Raw genomic sequence first — 19,770 nt, 5'->3', positions numbered from 1 at the left:
GCGTGCGTTGGCGTGAGTGTGATGTGGTGTGGACTATGGATTTGAGTAATTGGGACCCGATCCTTGAGGGGTAGTCACGGCTTGAGTAATGGGACCCTCGATTTGGTTATTAAGTGGAAGTCCGAGCTTGAGTAATTCCGGCACCGGTTGGATTTAAGAGAGTGTATAGGGATCACTCCCATATGTTATGATTGATACTACAGGTGTGTGAGTGCTCCAAATTACCTTTTTGATGTTATGATGTGAAAATGTTATTGATGTTGTATTTCACTATACAGGGCGCATTAGTTCTAGATAGTTATAGAGATTATGGTTAAAATTGATATTTTACTCTCTGAGTCGAATGCTCACTCCTGTTCAATATTTTTCAGCTCAAAGGAGGATTTTATTTTGTTTAACTTGATTTTCTCCCTCGCATGTCTATTATTACTGTTTTTATAAACTTGTTTAATATTAGTATTTCCGCATTTTTTAGCAATGTTATTTGATTTTGGTGAAACTAAATTATTATTTTGGGACCAGAAACTTAATATGCTATGCATGTTTGATGGATTGGATGAGAGAGCTCCCATATATTATTATGTTGAGGACTATGTGGAGGGTGAGAGCTCCCAATTGACTATATATTGTGTTGGGTGAGTCGAAAACTCGGTAAGTCTATTTTATGTTGTTTTCTTGATATATGGCCCAAAAGGGCCTTAGAGTTGGTTTAATGAACAGTTACGCTTACTACCTTTGTCCTAGCCCATAGGTTGGGTCGTGACAAAAGTGGTTCGATTCAGTTTATTTAGTTCAAAATAAATAGTATTCATTCTTAGAATTGAGTACAATATAGAATTAATTATAAAAAATAACGCACTTAATTATGAATACTCCAATCTTTATGTAAGCATCAAGTAGACTCATATTTAAACGAGAAGTGTGACTCATATTTAGATGAGAAGTGTGCTGTTCGGAATCTAAATAAGCAGATACTTATATCAATAAATGATGTTTGTATTTTGGAGTTTTTTTTAAATGTATTTTTATTAATTTTTCTTTACTTATTTAATTTTTATTAAAATTAATTAAGTCTCAGCGTAACGAAAATACTAAATAAATATAGCCTTGCTATCATGTGCTCGTCTCTTGTGGCCATAGAAATGAAGAAAATGGGAAAAATTGCAAGAGCATCAAACATATATATATATATATATATATAAATGATATGGAGTTCACATGAAGTTAGAAATAGAAAATAGGAGAGAATAATCCTGGGATCGGCTGTTATGAGGCACTGAGATGTATCTGTCAGAGAATAATATATTAATTAAATATTATTTTATTTAGTTTATAATGATAAAAATAAGATTATAACATGATTCAAAATCTCATTAAAGACAAAACATGTGATCTTAGGGATCCTCTCTATTGGATTTTCTAATGTTATTTTATACACCCCATTACTGGAAATCTGCAATTTAATTTTGTAATTATTAAACTAATTCTGATTCGAGACTAAATTAAGAAGGGTATTACTATTCATGGACATGTTGGCAATAGTGCACATGCTAGGTTTGGTGGGTAAGTAACATCACCATGTCAATGCAAAATCAAATGTATACCCTTTTAAATAAATCACATTTCATGCACAAATTTTTCAATTTTGTTTGGAATTCCATCGTCCTTATAACCTCTCAGTGATAATTGATTTCACTGATTTCTTTTTTTATTGTTATCTGATACTATATTTCATATCAATTTTATTTTATAAACGGAGAGCTTAATTTATAATCACTTTTGTTGGTTCAAAGCAATGTCTCATTTCTAAATTTTAAGTTTTTGAAATATTGACATGTACAAATTAAATTATCAGAATTATGGGTATTGAGAATAATAATTTTTTTCAAAATGTATAAAATTATAAAAAAATAAAGAAAAATGATATCATGAGTAATTATAACTTGAAAAAGAAGTGTATAAATAAGAAGAAGCATATTTTATAATACGTAATGATATGTATATTATTTTTACGTAGTAATATATTACTATAAATGATTTTCTTTAGTGATTTACAAGTAAGTATTAAGAGTGTGTGTTTGTGTGTATAGAGTAGCCATTTAGCCAGCCGAGTGTGTAGAAGCAAAATGGCTAAAGTTGACGGTGATTGCTGAGGAAAGTGATAGAGACCTAAGTGTTCCTTTCTCTAATCTTTAACAATAGATCCAATTTTTTTCAAATTGTGCCTCGATTAGTATATTTCCTTTTAGTGTATAGCTTTTCAATGTCATGACCCCACCATAGACTACAAGACACATGCCAAACAATATTAAAAAAAAAGGTTGATGGGAGAGGCCTCCATCCTTACATTTAATCATAATACAATAAAATTAAAATTTATAAGGGAAAATTCATTTATTTTTTATTGGAAGATCTTCAAATAAGCACAAAAGAGGATATTTCAGTTAGCTTGACTTGTAACTTGTCAATTTTCTTCTTTTATCCCTTTTTACAATTAATTTCCACAAATTACAAATTTATTTTTGATTGATGTTTTCTTCTTGTTAATTTTATGGCTTGACTTCACAAATTAAATATTATTAGATTCATATACAGATTAGTCAATATTATTTCTTAATTTTTTCGTAACATATCCAATTATTTCAATTTTAATATTTTTTTAAAAAATTAATATATATATATATATAAAATACCACAAAAAAAATATAAGTTAAATTTAAAATTTGTAATAACCTATAATTCATATTGAATATTGAAGGGCATGGTAGTTGGTATGGAGTGTGTTAAAGAAACAACGTAATTTTTTTTTTTAAATGAAGAAGTGGCACACAAACTGACCTATCATGTGGTCCACTGCATGGGAACCTATAATATTTATATGCAAATTTGTCAAGTTTTGTTGAAAATTTATGCAGGATGTTCTGGTGAAGGTCTCATTCTCTCACATAATTTAATTATTATGTTTGCTATCAGCTAAAGCTTTACCCATTTATATTATATTATTGTCACTAATAGTGCATCAACCTCCATTTTATTTCTTAATTTTTTAATTATATTATAAATTAAAACATGGATTTTTTTAATTTAATTTATTTAATAGCTAGCTAGCCACTCAGTAGAAGAATAAATGAATTATTGTAATTCACATTTATGAGGTCACCCTCCTAATTATACAGAATCCAATATCCTTATTAGAACTTATTTTCTAATTGAACTGGTTGCTCGCTCCTTCGAACTCAGGCATGTCTGTAAATAATATTTATGGTAAAATTTTCAATTTATTAATTATTTCAATTATTATTTAATTTTAAGATTTTACGATTTTGAAAAGGATGAAGTTATGGGTCCCCAAAAGGAAGGTGGATGGTCAAATATGTTGACCAAATGTAATGGAATTGGTGGGGAAAAAGCCGTTTGCTAATTGCCAGCACACAAAAACAAAGGCGTTAGTCACTCTCATGAAATTTGTCTTGAACGGCGCCGTCTCATTCCAAACTTCATCACTGTCTCTTTCGCCCTATTACTCATTCCTGCTTTTACGCCACACCCGCCCTCCATACTCATCCTTTTTTATTTATTTATTATTTTTTATATGTTTTCACGAGTACCATGCTCCAAGTTTTTGCCCTTTTCTAGAACATAGTTAATAATAATATTTGTTTTTTAATTTTAGGTATTAATTTTTTAAATATCACATTAAATTTATCTCTTCATATTAATTAATAAAAATTTCTAATAGTTTTGTAATCCATTGTTAAATTAATAATAAATTTTAATTTCCTTACTAAAAATTTAATTAAAAATTAGACATAATTTATATATTAATTTTAATATATTTAATAATTTATTAATAATTTATTAATAATATTTTTATTGGTCTTTTATTATTTTAATATATATTTATGATAATATTTCATTTACTCTTTTTTAAATTTATTTTTTATAATATTATTTTTAATTTTCTCATTGAGTTATGAATTTTCTTCACTTAAGTAAATAATATTTTTTTTTATAAAAAAAGAGGATATTAATTGAAACTTAATAAGCTAAATTTTAAAAAAGTTGATGGCTTAATTTGTTATGTTAATCAAAAAATTAATCACAATTTAGCTATCACATAGAGAAAAGTCTGCCCAATCAACTACGCAAAATGAATAATTTTAAACCAAACCATATAAACATATTGATTTTGATGGTGCAATATGTATATATATAATAAAATTGTCCCCATCATATGTAGTCTTATTAAAACAATTAATATCTCCAATATCCATAGGATCATGATGCCCTATACACTCATCAGAATTCTTTAACAGGATTATTCTTAATCTTGCAAGTTTAGCAAAAGGATGGAGATGCAATACCCAAAAAAATTTAGCCGAGGTATAGACTTTAGAGCTTAGAGCATATCTTAGGATTCCCCAATGCTTTAATTACAGCATAATGACAACATCAAATCCTTGATTTCTGCTTAAACTAAATGATAAAAATTAAACAAAGAAAATACCCTCCACCAAACACACATCATCATCATTTTCATTATCAAAATGGTGCTCTTATTAATTTTATTTAATTTGGGTCATAAATTCTTTGGGAAAAAAAAGCTGCTACTACGGTTGCTAGGTTCCTGGCCAATAATAATGATTTTTTGGTTAGATTTCCATCAAAACCTTCTAAAAAATTACCTATAGAATATCAATTTTTTTGCCATACATAAATAATGTACTCTATTTTAGTTGGTGGATTCTCCAAAATAGTAACTAGTAATAACTCATTGGCCCTATTTCACAATATTAGCTGTTCCAATAGTTGTTAGTTATTTTAGTAGCTGTCAGCTGTTTTATTAGCTATTAATAATTAAATATTAACTATTAATGGTTAGTTATTTACATAGTGATTTAAAGCAGAAGTGTTCGATAAAAATAGTTATTGAATTAACTGTTAAATGTAAAAATCATTGTATCATTTTATTGACCCTGGTCTCAACCTCTAAAAGTTAGGAGAGTAGCTTTTCATGAACTATTTTCTCAACTTCTAAACACTATTATAAATATCATGTCAGCGAACAGTAATACTATGAGAGGTCGTATTTTGACTATAGTAAAAATAATAAACGCCACCTTAAAAACTGTTACCGAACATAGCCACAGATTAGTCCTATAAACCTTTATTAAGAGGAATTAATAGAGGTTAATAAGATGGGATATATAGCTCTCAAATGGCTTCATATAAAACTGACACATGCAGATGATTCTTCATTCACAACGTAAAGGATTCATGCACTTTAAAACCCATTGAATAAGAAAGTATTCCATGCGTGAAGAAAGTGGAGCATGCCACCCTATGTGTTAGCTGCTTGGAAATTCAAAATAAAGTATCAAAAAGTGACAAAGAAGGAAGATTTAACTATTAATATTAAATCATTAATCATAATTAATTAGAGAGGAGAGAAACAAAAGAAGGGTTTTCTTTTTGAATTAAGTAAAAAGATGGGAGAGTGGGAGTAGGGGAGAGGTCTATTATAAAATAAGCTAACGTGAAGCACCTGAAGTGATAAAAAGAAGCAACAAAGAGAGATTCCAATTTAATTTTTTTTCCATTTTATATATTGGGTGGGTCTATATCCTTAAAGAAAAATAAATGAATAAAAATTACTTTCATTTAAATTACTTCCATGGAAACCCATCGATGTCCATATCAGTCCCCATTGAATATTTACTTAGTGGAACATGACATTGTTTTGCCTCACACTCTTCTTCAAAATATAAAATCACCCATTCAAATTGCATATTCATATATAGAAAATTTCTTATTTAAACTCGATATTTATGATGGATCCTTTTATTGAACACAATTTTTATATATGTGTTTATATTTTGGATACATAATAAATCATGTTTAGATAAAAATTTTATCATATACATGAATTAAGAGAATAAAGATTCAAACCTGCATCTGCAAGATGAGTGTATACGTAAAGCAGAAGAGAAATGCAAATGGAAGCTAAGTATGCAGTATGCAAATTCCTATCTTCCCATCTTCAGCTTTCCTGCAAATTTCTAGGTGACAAGGACTTGGGATGAAAACGACATAGTTTGTTCGATTTAAAAAGAGAAGGGCCCACATCACATGCATCCACCAATCACTGATACAGAAAGAAAGGGACCCACAAGAAAAGGGGGACCATATATATAGATATCGATCCCCCAATTACATTGTTTTTTCTTCTATAGTGTTGTGGGAAGCAAAAGCAATTGGATTCTCTTCTGTTACCCACAAGCCATATCAAACATCTGCATCATAGCATAAGAAAAAAAATGAAAGCAAAAGTGAAGCAGTCAACAAAGTCCAATGCCATAGCTAGCAATTCACAGGTGAAAAGCGAATCACCTTATATAAATTAAGAGGCATATGCATATGCAGTCTATATTCAATTAATCACCCATTCTCTTGAACCATCACCATCTGCTGCATGCTAACCCTACCTCTCTATATGTATTTTTATTGAATATAGGTGATGATTTTTATCACAATTTAGATGTTTATTTATAATTATTATCTTTCTCTATCATGTCAACTTTTTATTAAATTACATTAATTTACAAATTTCTAGGTCATATAAACTAAAAAAAAAAATATTTAAGATCCAAAAATTAATGATAGAATTCTGAAACTTATTATTTTTATAATGAGAAGAGAGAATGCTATTTATCGCTATGTATAATTCATTAATTATTACTTGAATGATTAAATCTCTATTAAATTAAAAAAATTACTTAATCAAATTGTTTTCATGAAAATATTTTGAATGTGTAATAGAGATCTTTCTTATAAATTAAGGAAGACATGTTAGGTTTAAATATTTTGAAAGTGTAGTGGAACCTTCTTTGTAGATTGAGGAAAACATGTTAGGTTTAAATTAATATTATGAATGTGTAATGGATCTTTCTTATAGATTGAGGATTAGGTTTGAGAAGCAATCACATTCCATTCATTTAAGGAAGGCAACAGTTGGGTATGGGCACATTTTGGATTTGTTTTTTTGTCTCCTTTTATTTCAAGAGAGGCAAGTTTGGGTGGGATATATCTAATTAATATCCATTTTCTTCACTTTTGAGGTTGATGATGGACCTAATTTAATTAAGTTTGACAAAATTAAATGAAATTAATTGGTTCTTAATTAATATTTATATATGCATCAATAATTTACTTCCAACAATATTTAAATTATTATGAAATAAAACTTTATAAAATTTTATAAAGAACTTAAATAGGTAGAAATTAAAATGTTGTTTCATCTCAGAAAGTAAAGAATTAATATATAATAAAATTGATTTTATTAATTCTTTAAAACATATTAAACAAAATAAATGACAAATAAAGCAGTAATATTAAAATATTTATAATTTTTGAGTATTGATGGGAAACTAGTCTCGAGTAGAGATGAGTAATGAAAATGGATTTATATAGCTAACATAATTAGTTTGAAATTAAAAATTAATTATTATTATTGTTGTAAATTTAAAATTCTTAATTTTATTTATTATGATATAAACACTTAATTACTGAATTATTATTTTATAATAAAGGATTAAAGAATATAAATAATTTAAAGTTTAATTTACTTTTTAAAAAAAATTAAAAAATGTTAAATTTTGCTAAATGTGATGAAAATAATTGTGCTGAATGTATAAACTAAATCATGATTTTTATACAAAAGAAAAGTTTAATAGCACGTTAAATTTAAAAAGTTCTATCTCATCATTAAACTTATATAAATTAATTTATATTTTTATTAAAAAAAATTAATGACACTCTCAATTAATTTAATTTCTCTTCTAATTTTGATACCGTTTAAAATTTCAATGTTTACATAACTAAATGGTATAACGTGCTCTTATATATACGAAATTGAAATCTCGGGTCAATTACTTAGGAAAATTATTAGGTGTGCTTGGTATATATACATCATCTATCATAATTATATGAGATTCACTTTTCATATTATAAAAAATTTATTTTCTGTAAGAAATGAAGTACTTTTTTTTTAATACTTTCGATATATCAAATAACTAGTATAATGTTTATGCTATAGATGGATAATATATAATTTTTATTTTTTAATTTAATTTTTAATTATATTATAAATAAGATAAATTATTATTATTAAATTAATTTTCAAATAAAAATTTTATATTATTTAATTTAATTTAAATAAATTTTTATCTGTTATAATAATAAAATTTTATTTAATTTATAGTGTAAATAATTAAAATACCTACGTAATTTTTTTTATACATATATTAATATTAGTTTTTACGATTACTTCATTAAAATGTAATAACATTATTTTATTCAAAAAATAATCTAAATTTCATGAAATTTTTATATTTTATCTCATAATTTATGTAAATTTATTTTTTTATTACAAAAAATATATTCGATTAATAAGAAAATAATGTTAGTTAAAAAAAATATAAATATAATTTTTTATTATTAATATAATAAAAAAATTAAATTACTAATAGTGAATTGAATTATTTAATTTTAATAATAATGAAAATATATAACATTATTATTAATTAAAAATAACATTTTATTATATTATTTTTTAAACATATTATATCTTTAAATTTTTCTAAAGTGTAAATTTTTTTAATTAATTTGAAATATTTTTTATAAACAATTTTTTCAAAAAATAATTATTATTTTACATAAATTTATAATATAAGATAAATATATTTCATAAAAATTAAAATTTTAAAATATCATCATTTTTATTAATATAATTAATGTTAAAAATACATATTACTTTTTAAAAGATAGATTTTATAATTTTAATATTATAATTTTATTTTTTTTAATAATATTTACTTATAGTTAAATTTTTGATGTAATCATATTTGAATTCTATTTTTGAAATTCTATTTTTATATAAAAATATAGTTAAGAGATAATTTATACGTAAAAAATTAGATATTTAATTAAAATTTAAAAATATTTCTATTGAAAATTAATGGATAATATAATTATATTCAGTGTATAATTATAATGAAATAAATATTAAAAGTTTAAGAAGTATTATATAAAAATTTATAAAAAAATTAGTAATTAAATATATTTAAATAAATAAATTTTGAGAGTGATAACTAATAACTTTTGAAAGAAATAATAAAAAAACAGAGTAAATAAAACAATGATTTGAGAACATTTATGTGAAATGAAAATATTTAGTGAGAGAAAAGTGGTTGGTATATATTAAATGTCTTATATGACATACTATATATGGACAAATAAATGAAAACTATTTAAATAAAAGTTTAATTTTATAATTAAATATTATTTAATTGAAACGGTTTAAAACGGTTTGAAGGGCGGTTCGAAAAAGAATGGTTCAAAATAATTTGGAGGACGGTTTAGGGATGGTTTAAGAGTAGCTTAGACAAAAAAAATTAGAGAACAATTTTATTGATTCAAAATTTAAGTTATATTTGTAAAAATATTTTAATTTTTCTTAGAAATCTTTCAATCAAAATAAAATAAGAAAAAAAAAAGAAAATAATTTATCTTTAAGAAAAATTTAATAAATAAAGACTTGACCCTGATTAAAAAATTAGAGATGAAATTAATTTTTTTAAAGAAATTAGCAAAAAGTGTATAAACTTAATGTTGCCTATATATCCCTTTAGGATTTATAGGAATAAAAATTTATAGTTCTATTACTTGCCTTTTTTTTAAAATTATATAATAATTGATAATTAAAAATTATAAAAGAGAAAAAAGTTAAAATAGAGGGTATTGGAAATTTTATTGAAGATTTAAAGTAATAACAAAGTAATTGAGATAGTATTAAAAATTTCAGTAAGTATATAAAATAATAAAGTAAGAAAATTGAGAGAGTGTTGGAAATTAAAATGAGTGTAGAAAATAATTATTTAAAGAATTTGAAAAAAATTGAAAAAATATTAAGAATTGAAGAAAATACAGAGAATAATTGTGTAGATAATTAATGATATATATAAATGAATTAGGAGTGATGTAACATATTTATTGAATTTTTTTATATTTAAATCGCTGATTTAATCCAGTTCGAAATCGTCGGTTCAATCCGGTTCGGAACCGTCGATTCACGGTTCTTAAAAAATATAAACCTGAACCAAACCGCAGAAGGACGGTTTCGGTCCGGTTCAAAGTCGGTTCCCGTTTTGATCGGTTTTGATCCGATTTTGACTGAATCGATTCCGATTTAATTCCGATTCAAAACAGGACCGTGGCCACCCCTATGTTAAATTATTTTTTATTGTAAATTATTATTATTATTATAATAGATGATGACATGTGATAAATAATATTTTTAAACAAATAAATTTTTAAAAAAATTATATAAATAATTTTTAAATATTATATTTAATCACAAAAGTTTTAATTTTTAAACATTAACTATTAAAGAAAATAATAATTCAAATAATAAATGTTAAGGTAAAATTATAAATATTATTAATAATTAAAAAATAAATAAAAAAAATTAAATAATTATTATTATAAAAAAATTATTAATAAAAATTGACATCGTGATAAGTTAAAAAAAAAAAAAAAGTGTCATCTGACCTTTTTTCTCAACAATATTACTCTACTTTATATATATATATATATATAGAGAGAGAGAGAGAGAGAGAGAGAGAGATTAGCCCAATTACATAAGCATCTATGACTCAAACTATCTTATGATTCAACATTGGGACCACGTCTTAGACAGAGGCAATAGTTGATTACCAAAACTTATGGATTGAACACGATGGTACTCCTCCAACCGATTAATACTCTTAACCTAATGCAAAAGATAGGATAAAGATTCCACCTTATCCTGGACTTAGTGTCCTATCCAATCTGCTCTTCCTCTCAAGTAAAAGTCTGAATCACCTCTACTCTTATTAATCTAAATTAGGACTATAATCAACATCTATAAAAAAATTTAAAAAAAATTATCAAATATATTTTATTTAATTTCTTTTTTTCAACCTTCAAATTTTGTATTGATTTAAATATCACAAAGATTACTTTCAACAAATTTATTCAATCTTCCTTTCTTATATTGCTGGCCAATGTTTACAAAGATCTCTGGAAGAGCATCACTAAACTTTTGAAATAAAAATTAAGAGAAAATATAAATTAAGCTTAATATTTATAAATTATTTTTATTATGGGGGGGCTATTGGCATGTGTGAAGAGGTAGAATCTTTTTCAAGAAAAAGAAAAACCAAACCAAAAAGCAATGCATGGAAATGCAAGATGGGAAGAAAGCATGGGGATGGGGGGGCCGGTAAAGGATGAAAATCTCGAATTGATGATGGGATGTCACAGAAAAAGGGGGTCCCATAACCTTACACGTGTAGATCAAAGGAAACAAAGCACAAACAATCACGAAAAGCTGGACATGTGCATTAGATCAGAGAGTAGAGCGGGTTTTGCGCTTCTTGCCAAAATCGTACGCTCACAAAATAACGCATTACGATTAAAAGAAAAAGACCATTTCCTTTTTCCAACTTCACCATTACGTTCCTTTTTTTTTTTTCAAAATATAATTAATTACACATAAAAATAAAATAAAATAAAATATATAAATAAAAATTGATATAATTATACGTGAAGTGTTGATGTGTTAAAGATCTTTAAAAGAAGAGAAGGTGATATAAAGAGAGTAGGCGAGGGATGATAAAAGACAAGTGATGTATGGTGGCACTAAAAAGCTGCGCCCCCCAACAGACATAAGTGTTGATATAAAATATGTTTAGGGCATCCAATCATGTACCTCTTCTTTTTATGATCTCTTTGATCTTCTTTTGTCTATTTCTCTTCTCACACTCTCACTTGAGCTAGTTTATCCTGTATGTTTCCTCACCTTTCACTTGTTTATCGCCTATCAACCTTTTTATATATATATATAATTATTTATAGTCTTCATAGTTCATAGTTCAAATTTATATTGTAATTCAAATTTTAGTTTCTTTCAGCATTGTTTGTGCTTCTTTATTTTATATTTTTTTTTACTTATGATTATTTTTCTTAATCTTGAATATTTGAATTTCAATTCTTAAAATTATATATTTGTTAGCTTGATTTCATCATAATCTATTTTTAAGACTCATAATTTTATTATATATTTTATTTTATTTTTTACCATTTAAATGTTGTAAAAAAATTTTCATTTTATTTTTTTATTATTTTTATTTTAATATTTGTAATACCTTAAATAATTCTGGAAAGAACTTTTATTGGAACTATCCATATTCGGTTCATCCTTCATAACCATATCACATTTGGATCTAATAAAATAGGATGAATTGAGAAAGTATTTTGTAAATATGGGGTGCTGCCGTGAGTTCTAAATGTTTGGTCAGAGTGCAAAGTTAGCGTGAAAATAGAGAGAACAATAAGTTCATTGGCCTATTGGCCAAACACTCTAGTGCTCAAGTCAGTGAGGTGATTTGAGAATAGAAAAATAGCAAGATAGCTTTTAGTAGTAAATTTGACAGAATAAGCGTACCTAATTAATGGTTATTTTTTATATTTATAAATCAATAGCTAAGTAGCCGTTGTAGTTATCTGCGTGAATCTCAAATATTCGGCTAATATCCCAAGATTTCCTTCTAAAAATCCAATATTATCATTGACTGGTATTGCGGATACTTGACATGATTGCTGCTCGGGTTGCCGGACAAGCGTCACCACTTGTTCTTTTATGTTTATTTATTTGACTATACCTGACTGAGCAATCTTTGCTCAATCTAAACCCACATATGTCTTTTTGGTTTAGTTAGCCTGAATCTTGTATTTTCCATATAGATGTTCCTGTGAATTCTTCTTCCTTGATTTGACTTTTTGACAGTTTAATCAAGCATTAACACTTTAACTGTCACGGTGGATTCTTCCATTGAGCGTTAACTTTTTTGACTTGATTTCGAGGCAGGTAGTATCAATACTTTATTATCATGAATATATTAATTATTTATTTATTTTCAAATTGCTTGAAAGGGACAAGAGAAACATCTTATTGTTTTCTCAACAATTTTTTATCACTAGTAGACCTTTTAGTAGGATTCAAAGTTTCAAACTGAGATGAAGTTTTGACAACTTGTCAAAGAAAAAAAAAAAAAGAAATAAGTGAATCTTGTAGAATTCTCAAGAAATTTTTCAATTTCTTCCAGATAAAAAATTTTTGGCTGAAATACTATGCCTAAAAAATTTATGTGTAATTAACTTTTTTTTTATTTTTTTTTTCTCTTTTTTGATATTTAATTTTTGTCATCACGTTTATTATACACTTTATAAAATTTTTTAATAATATCAACAGAAGATATTACATAGATCTTGAGAGCTTTAGGTCACCATATATAAAATTGTGCTAAAATTATTTCATTTATATGTCAATCTTATTTTATATTTTATTAAAATAAAAATATATACATATGCTAAGAATTTTATATTACATTATGTATAATTTAATAGTTAAAATAATGTATAAAAATAAATTTATCAAAGTAATATTAAAAAATAAAACTTTAAAATTATTTATACATAATTTTTTAACACATAATTAATGCACATAACGATTATAATGAAAGTTTTCATTTGTTGTTATTTTTATCTTCAATGAGCACAAGTCTTATACTATAATATTTATAATTTTAACATTAAATAATTGTTATTTAATTCTAAATACTTGGTAATTGATAATTCAATAAAAATCCATATAAATATTTAGATTATAATGACAATTTTATTTGTATTTTTAAATAAGATATTCATTATTATTTAATAACTAAAATCATATATATATATATATATATATATATATATATATATATATATATATATAAATAAGAAATTTAATTATTTTAGTTCATAAAATTTTAATTTGTTAGTTCAATAGTTAAATTTTTATATTATATATTAATTTGGCCATTGAATAATTATAATTAAATAATCAAATCAATCGATTTTAGCTATATATATATATATATATATGAATTAGTTTTTGAAGTGTATAATATGTGATTATTTTATTGTAGAATAATTAAATTAGTTAAATGAATTAAAATTATTAATTTTTATATTATTAGTTAATTCCATAAATAAGAATGATTATTTATTAACGAATATTATTATATGTTCATATCATATTTTTGTAAAGAGTTATACATTAAATACTTGTAATAAATTATGTCAAAATTTTATTTTAAAAAATTAATTTTTAGTTTTAATGAATAGTATAGTCACACATGTAGTAAATAATGATATTAGAAAATTTTAGTTATTCATTAATAATGAAGATCTTATTTAAAAATATAAATAAAATTGTAATTATAATCTAAATATTTATATGGATTTTTTATTGAATTATTAATTAATAAGTAATTAATTTAAGTTATTATTTATTCTTTATATTGTATTTATTATTATTATTATTATTATTATTATTATTATTATTATTATTATTATTAAGTCCATAGAAAAAATAAAAATTTAATAAATGTGAGAAATAAAAGATAGAGTAAAAGAATATATGTTAATAATATATCTAAATTATTAAAAGCTAATGAAGCAAAAAGAGAAAGAATAGTAATTAAACTGATATCTTTAAATTAAATTCAAAAATAAAAAATTGTCATTAAAAGTATTTTTAAGTCTGAGAAAAACTTATTTATATACACTCGGTCTATCATGAATTTAGGATAATATATATGAATCTCATTAAACATATTATATTTTAAATTTATAATGGATTGAGTTTAAATAAAATTTTTCCTTTAAATTGATATATAAGACTTTAAAAGTCTTATATAAGACCTATAAAAAAAATAATAAACTTTATTTGCCTTAAAAAGAAGACTTATTGGGAAATCCACTCATTTACTCCCAAGTTACGAAAGAAAATATTAGATAATTATCACTAAATTAAACAATATGTGAAGGTAATTATTATACAAGATTACTGAATTTTATGAGTTATGTCATAATAGTCCTCAATTTTTTTTTTCAAAATTCATTCAACTGCAATTTAGTGTCATTAAAGTTATTGTGACCATATATTACAGGTTTCCAAGTTAATCTGACTAATTTTTTACTTATAGTCTCTCAATTTTAGGTGTTTTTTTATTCTATCACTCAATTTAAATTTCTTTCTTAAAACTCAAAACTACCTCAATCTCAATTTCAATAAACCTAAAGTTTTTGTTACTACTCGTAATTGGAGGTTTACAAGTTATCACAAATAAAAAACTATTATCTCTTCTCACATCTCTCCTAATTTAACATTTTTCTAATCAAAATTTAATAAATTTCAAAAATTTACACTAAAAACAATATATATATATATATTAATTTAATTTAATTATTAAACTTTTACTATTGAATTTGAATGTATTTAGTGTAATATTATTTATTTATAATTTGAAGTAATAAATTAAAATAATTGGCTACAGTCTATAGAAAATATAATTATATCAATTTATTTCTTCAAATTACAAATAAATAGTATTACACTCAAATTAAATAGTAAAAATTTAAATATTTAAAATAAATCTCAAAATTAATTAAAAAAATATTAAAATAGTAAAATTAATAAATTATATATTTCTTAAATTTTGAGATATTACATGATGTAATTAGTATGAGTATATTGTTGTTAGCATGAATATATTGTTGTTAGTATAAATATTTGAAAGTTATTAAATTTTGATTATAAAAAAGTGAAATTAAGAGAAATATGAAGACAGAAATATTTTTTTCATTTGTAATAACCTGTAAACCTGCAATTATAGATAATAAAAACTTTATGTTTGCTTAAATTAAAATTAAGCGAGTTTTGAGTTTTAAAAAAGAAGTTAAAGTTGGGTAATAGTACCGAAAGAACACCTTAAGTTAAATGACTGAGTGTTGTCCAAATTAATTTAGAAACCTATTGATGTTGCCATAGATTTTTGGATACTTGGTACCTGATAGCTGAATATTGGGTGACCTAAAAACGAGAAGAAAGATGAGGCATGATGGCTATCTAGCAGTCATTTCGACGCTCAAATCAATAATAGAATTTATTTAAAGATTAAAAAATATATATAGTTTATTTAATTTTTCAGAATATACCTTATACCACGTTTTGAAGCCTATTTATATAGAAATGAATGATAATCACCTCCAATCTCAGTCGAGATCTTCACCTTTTTCTTACTTGTATATAACGTTATGCATATTGGTTAGTATGTTTGATCTCAGTCGTAATTTCCAGCGTGATCCTCAGTTGTTCTGATCTCTAAGGTGTTGCTTCATCAATGTCTTTGAATTCAAGTTTTGTTAGAGATGGTCTTGCTGTCTTGGTTCGGATTTTAAAATTGGCTCGGTGCTTGGACTTCGGTATTCCGATCTCACCAAGCTTGACTTTTTTAGTTGTAGGCTATATCACCTATAATGTCGGGTCAAAGTAACTCTAATGACATTCAAATTGAAATTGATAGAATTTTAAGAAAAATAAAATTGAGTGGTTTTTATGAATAAATTTTTTTTTTAATAATCCGTTACGTAGGCTTCATTTGGGTTTGAATCACTAGCCCTATCTTTTCTGATTTGAAGACATTGCTTTGAATGCTACTAAATAAAAAGAATGAACTTCTAAATGTAATATGATCGGGTAGTAAGAACAAAATTTTTTTGTTTTCGAAAATGACAAGAATACTAAGGACCCGGAACAAAGCTTCTGTATTACATGCTGAAGAAAGCGTTTCGCAGCTTTTTCATAACCAACATTTTCAATGGAATGCTTGAAATTTTACCTTTTGCCATGCTTTTTCTTTGAGAAAAAAGAAAAATAAATAGTCCATCAATTTATGATTAATAAAAAGAAGAGAAAGAGCATAGATAGAAGTGAAAAAAGAAGAAGAAAAAGAGAAAGAGAAGCATGATTATTTCTCCATTACAAGAATTCTTCCCCTATGGATTGAAGGACCAGACGATTTTTTCTTAATAACTTTTTTTACAGCAAAGGCTCCAATTACGACCTAATCATTCCCGCACGGCTTATAACCCAGAAAATATTTATACCCATTCATCGTCACCTTACCTAAGCCCACGTGCTCTCTCTCTCTCTCTCTCTCTCTCTCTCTCTTTCTGGTTTTTCTTAGCTCCAACTTGCCTTTTCCAATATATATATATATATAGATATAATTTTTTTACCATTTTTGTCCATCCTCTTGACCCTTCCTTTGATTCTTTCTTTATGTTCTTCCTTCTTCCTTTGACCAGTGCTCATGAACCTAGTTCTCCAATTTTCATTTTTGCCTCAATGGAGACCAAAGTAAAGAGCTTTAGATTACAAAGATACTTCACTTCCATTTTACAAGATCCTTGGAGCTAAGATACCATGTCACCAGAACCACTGTCCACTTTTTTCTTTCTTTTTTCGATGTTTCTTTAATTCCATTGATCTGGACAGTACCATTGAAGAGTAGGGGCTTGTTCATCTGAGAAGAAATTGCATGCCTCCTCACTGCTAAAGAAATTGTGCTCTTCCATCTTCACGAACTGGGTTTGATATGCTGTCGCTTTTGTGAACTGGAACGATGATGTTGCTGGTGGAGGAGACATCATTAACTGGTGGTTTTGGAGAATCCCGGATGAGGAAATGGCTGGATTCGGACTGTTATCTTCGTTTAAGATCGCGCTTGAGTCGCTGTCTGACGATCCATCTTTCAAGTCTGGGAAAAGAGAAGCCCCTAGTACTCCATTGTTGTTGCTGTTGAAGCTCTCATAATTCAGGTCTTTTATCTCTGATGCGGAGACTGAAGCAAGAAGTGGTGGCTCTTCACTCGCCTTGTCATCGGATTCGGCCAAGATTATTTCTTCTTTGACAGAAACATTGCTATCTGCGTTCTCTTCGTTTAGCTTCGCCTTCATTTCTTTTATCTGCAACACAAACAGTGTTGAAAAGTTCAGCTTGTCTTGCTTTTAGAAGTAAGAAAAATAAACTCTCAAGGGCACTGACTTGACAGTAAGGACTAAAGATGGCGATAAATATGTACTTGCCTCTTTGAGTAGAGCTTCATTGTCATGTTGGAGGGACTCAAAATTGACCTTAAGAGCTTCGTAATTGGCTTTGAGGACGCCATAGTCTCTTTCCAATTGCTTGGTTTTCCAGCGGGCACGGCGGTTTTGAAACCAAACAGCCACTTGTCTTGGTTGCAAGCCAAGTTCTTGGGCAAGCTTCACTTTTCTCTCTGGTTCAAGCTTGTTTTCAACCTCAAAGTTCTTCTCCAAGGCCTTAACTTGATCTACACTTAATCGCCGTTTCTTCTCGGCGACATGGCCTGATTCTTCTACACAAGCTTCTTCATCTAAGCCATCCAACATGGATTGAAATTCTCTCCCATAAACATGGTTGCCGTTTCTCGGACTATGCTCGTCTAAAGACAAATAATTAAGAAAGAACAAAGAAGTTAGTGGATGAATCAAAGCTTTATACCCAAGAGAATAAAGCGAAAGGTAAAAGCATATTGGCAAGTCTTGAAAAGGAAAAGAAATAGTTAGAATTCAAGGTAATGATATTCAGAAAGAAGAAGACAAGCACATGGGTTGTGTCTAAATTTTTGACATGAAGCATTAAAAGTTAGAAATTAATGGGTTCTGAATAAGAACCTGTGGTTGGGCAGATGGACATCAAAGCACCAAGGGAATCAGAGCTGCCAAGTCTCTTCATGACTCTGAAAGAAATAAAGAAAAGAACTCTAGAACAAAAACCAGATCTTCTGTTTAGAGATCAAATCTTCCACTTCTTTATTAGTCTTTTGTGTGTGGGCGAGCTAGCTTGTGGATTTTAGTGAGAGATCCTTTAGGAGCTCAAGAAATGCTTCTCTTTAATTTTTTTTTTTTTTGGCTTTGTTAAGGTACAAGATTTTTTTTACTTGTAAGGAGAATTTTTGTGTATGCAGCTAGACCAACTTGTATAGTACTGCTGTATACAACTGCACCCCCACTGCTCTCTCTTGTCTCTCCCATCTTTCTCCTTTTTCAACACTTCTACTGCAGACTCTCCTCCCTCTGCACCCATCCAAAAGAAACCAAGAAAAGAAAGAAAGAAACACCAACACAAAACAAAACCCAACAAGCAAAGCTTTCTCTCAAAGCTAAAACAAAACCCAACCCACAAGAGAAGTTATCAATATCATGCGCTCAAGAATACTATTCCCTCTCTTCCCCCTCATTCTCTCTCTCTAAATCATTACTCAATCAATTTTGTCTTAGCTAAGAATTTTGAATTCTGCATCCAATAGTCTATGACTGTTCATCTACAAAGAAAACCAGAGAGACAGAGAGAGGAAGAGAGATGAGAGAGAGAGAGAGAGATGAGTGAACTAGTTCACAACCCAGCTGGCCTTTCCCAATCTCTTTCTCCTTAAATAAACCAAGTGAGGGTATTGAATACAGACTATAGGGTTAAAATCTAACTTGGGTTAGGTAAACAGAAAATGAAATGAACCCAAATTCAGTCCAAATGAAATTTGGTTTACCGGGTATTGCCGGTTTTTGTTTTCGAGTCAATTTCATGCTGAGAGTGATATATATATATATATATATATTTTTTTTTTTTTTTTTCTGCGTTAGAGAGAGAAAGAGGGATATGAACGTTGAAGCTTAGCTTTAAACGGCTCAGCTCCAGTTTAGCTGATGGAGATTTGTTTGGCGTCAGCGGATCATAAGCCGTGTCACTACGGCCTGGTCGGT

The 19,770-nt window shown here is 26.6% G+C and overlaps 1 protein-coding gene across 1 annotated transcript; it reads right to left on the bottom strand.

Moving 5' to 3' along the window:
• Positions 1 to 16,940: 16,940 nt before the first annotated feature.
• On the bottom strand, positions 16,941 to 19,436 carry LOC110632490 (homeobox-leucine zipper protein ATHB-6). The gene is made up of 3 exons (XM_021780736.2): positions 18,685 to 19,436; positions 18,076 to 18,452; positions 16,941 to 17,955 (listed from the first exon to the last, which is right to left on the bottom strand). Exons 1-3 carry the CDS (start codon positions 18,743 to 18,745, stop codon positions 17,464 to 17,466), a joined length of 930 nt encoding a protein of 309 aa, XP_021636428.1. The 5' UTR covers positions 18,746 to 19,436; the 3' UTR covers positions 16,941 to 17,463.
• Between the last annotated feature and the right edge of the window lie 334 nt (positions 19,437 to 19,770).

This window comes from Hevea brasiliensis, chromosome 7, assembly GCF_030052815.1.
Source record: "Hevea brasiliensis isolate MT/VB/25A 57/8 chromosome 7, ASM3005281v1, whole genome shotgun sequence".
Lineage (NCBI taxonomy): Eukaryota > Viridiplantae > Streptophyta > Magnoliopsida > Malpighiales > Euphorbiaceae > Hevea > Hevea brasiliensis.
The sequence above is the reverse complement of the archived record's forward strand: the minus strand, read 5'-3'. Positions and strand labels throughout refer to the sequence as shown.

Coding starts and splice junctions, on each gene's coding strand:
- LOC110632490 (XM_021780736.2), bottom strand. CDS start 18,745: ATGAAGAGACTTGGCAGCTCTGATTCCCTTGGTGCTTTGATGTCCATC. Junction 18,453..18,684: donor GTCCATCTGCCCAACCACAG/GTTCTTATTCAG, acceptor ATTTGTCTTTAG/ACGAGCATAGTCCGAGAAAC. Junction 17,956..18,075: donor ATGAAGCTCTACTCAAAGAG/GCAAGTACATAT, acceptor TTTGTGTTGCAG/ATAAAAGAAATGAAGGCGAA.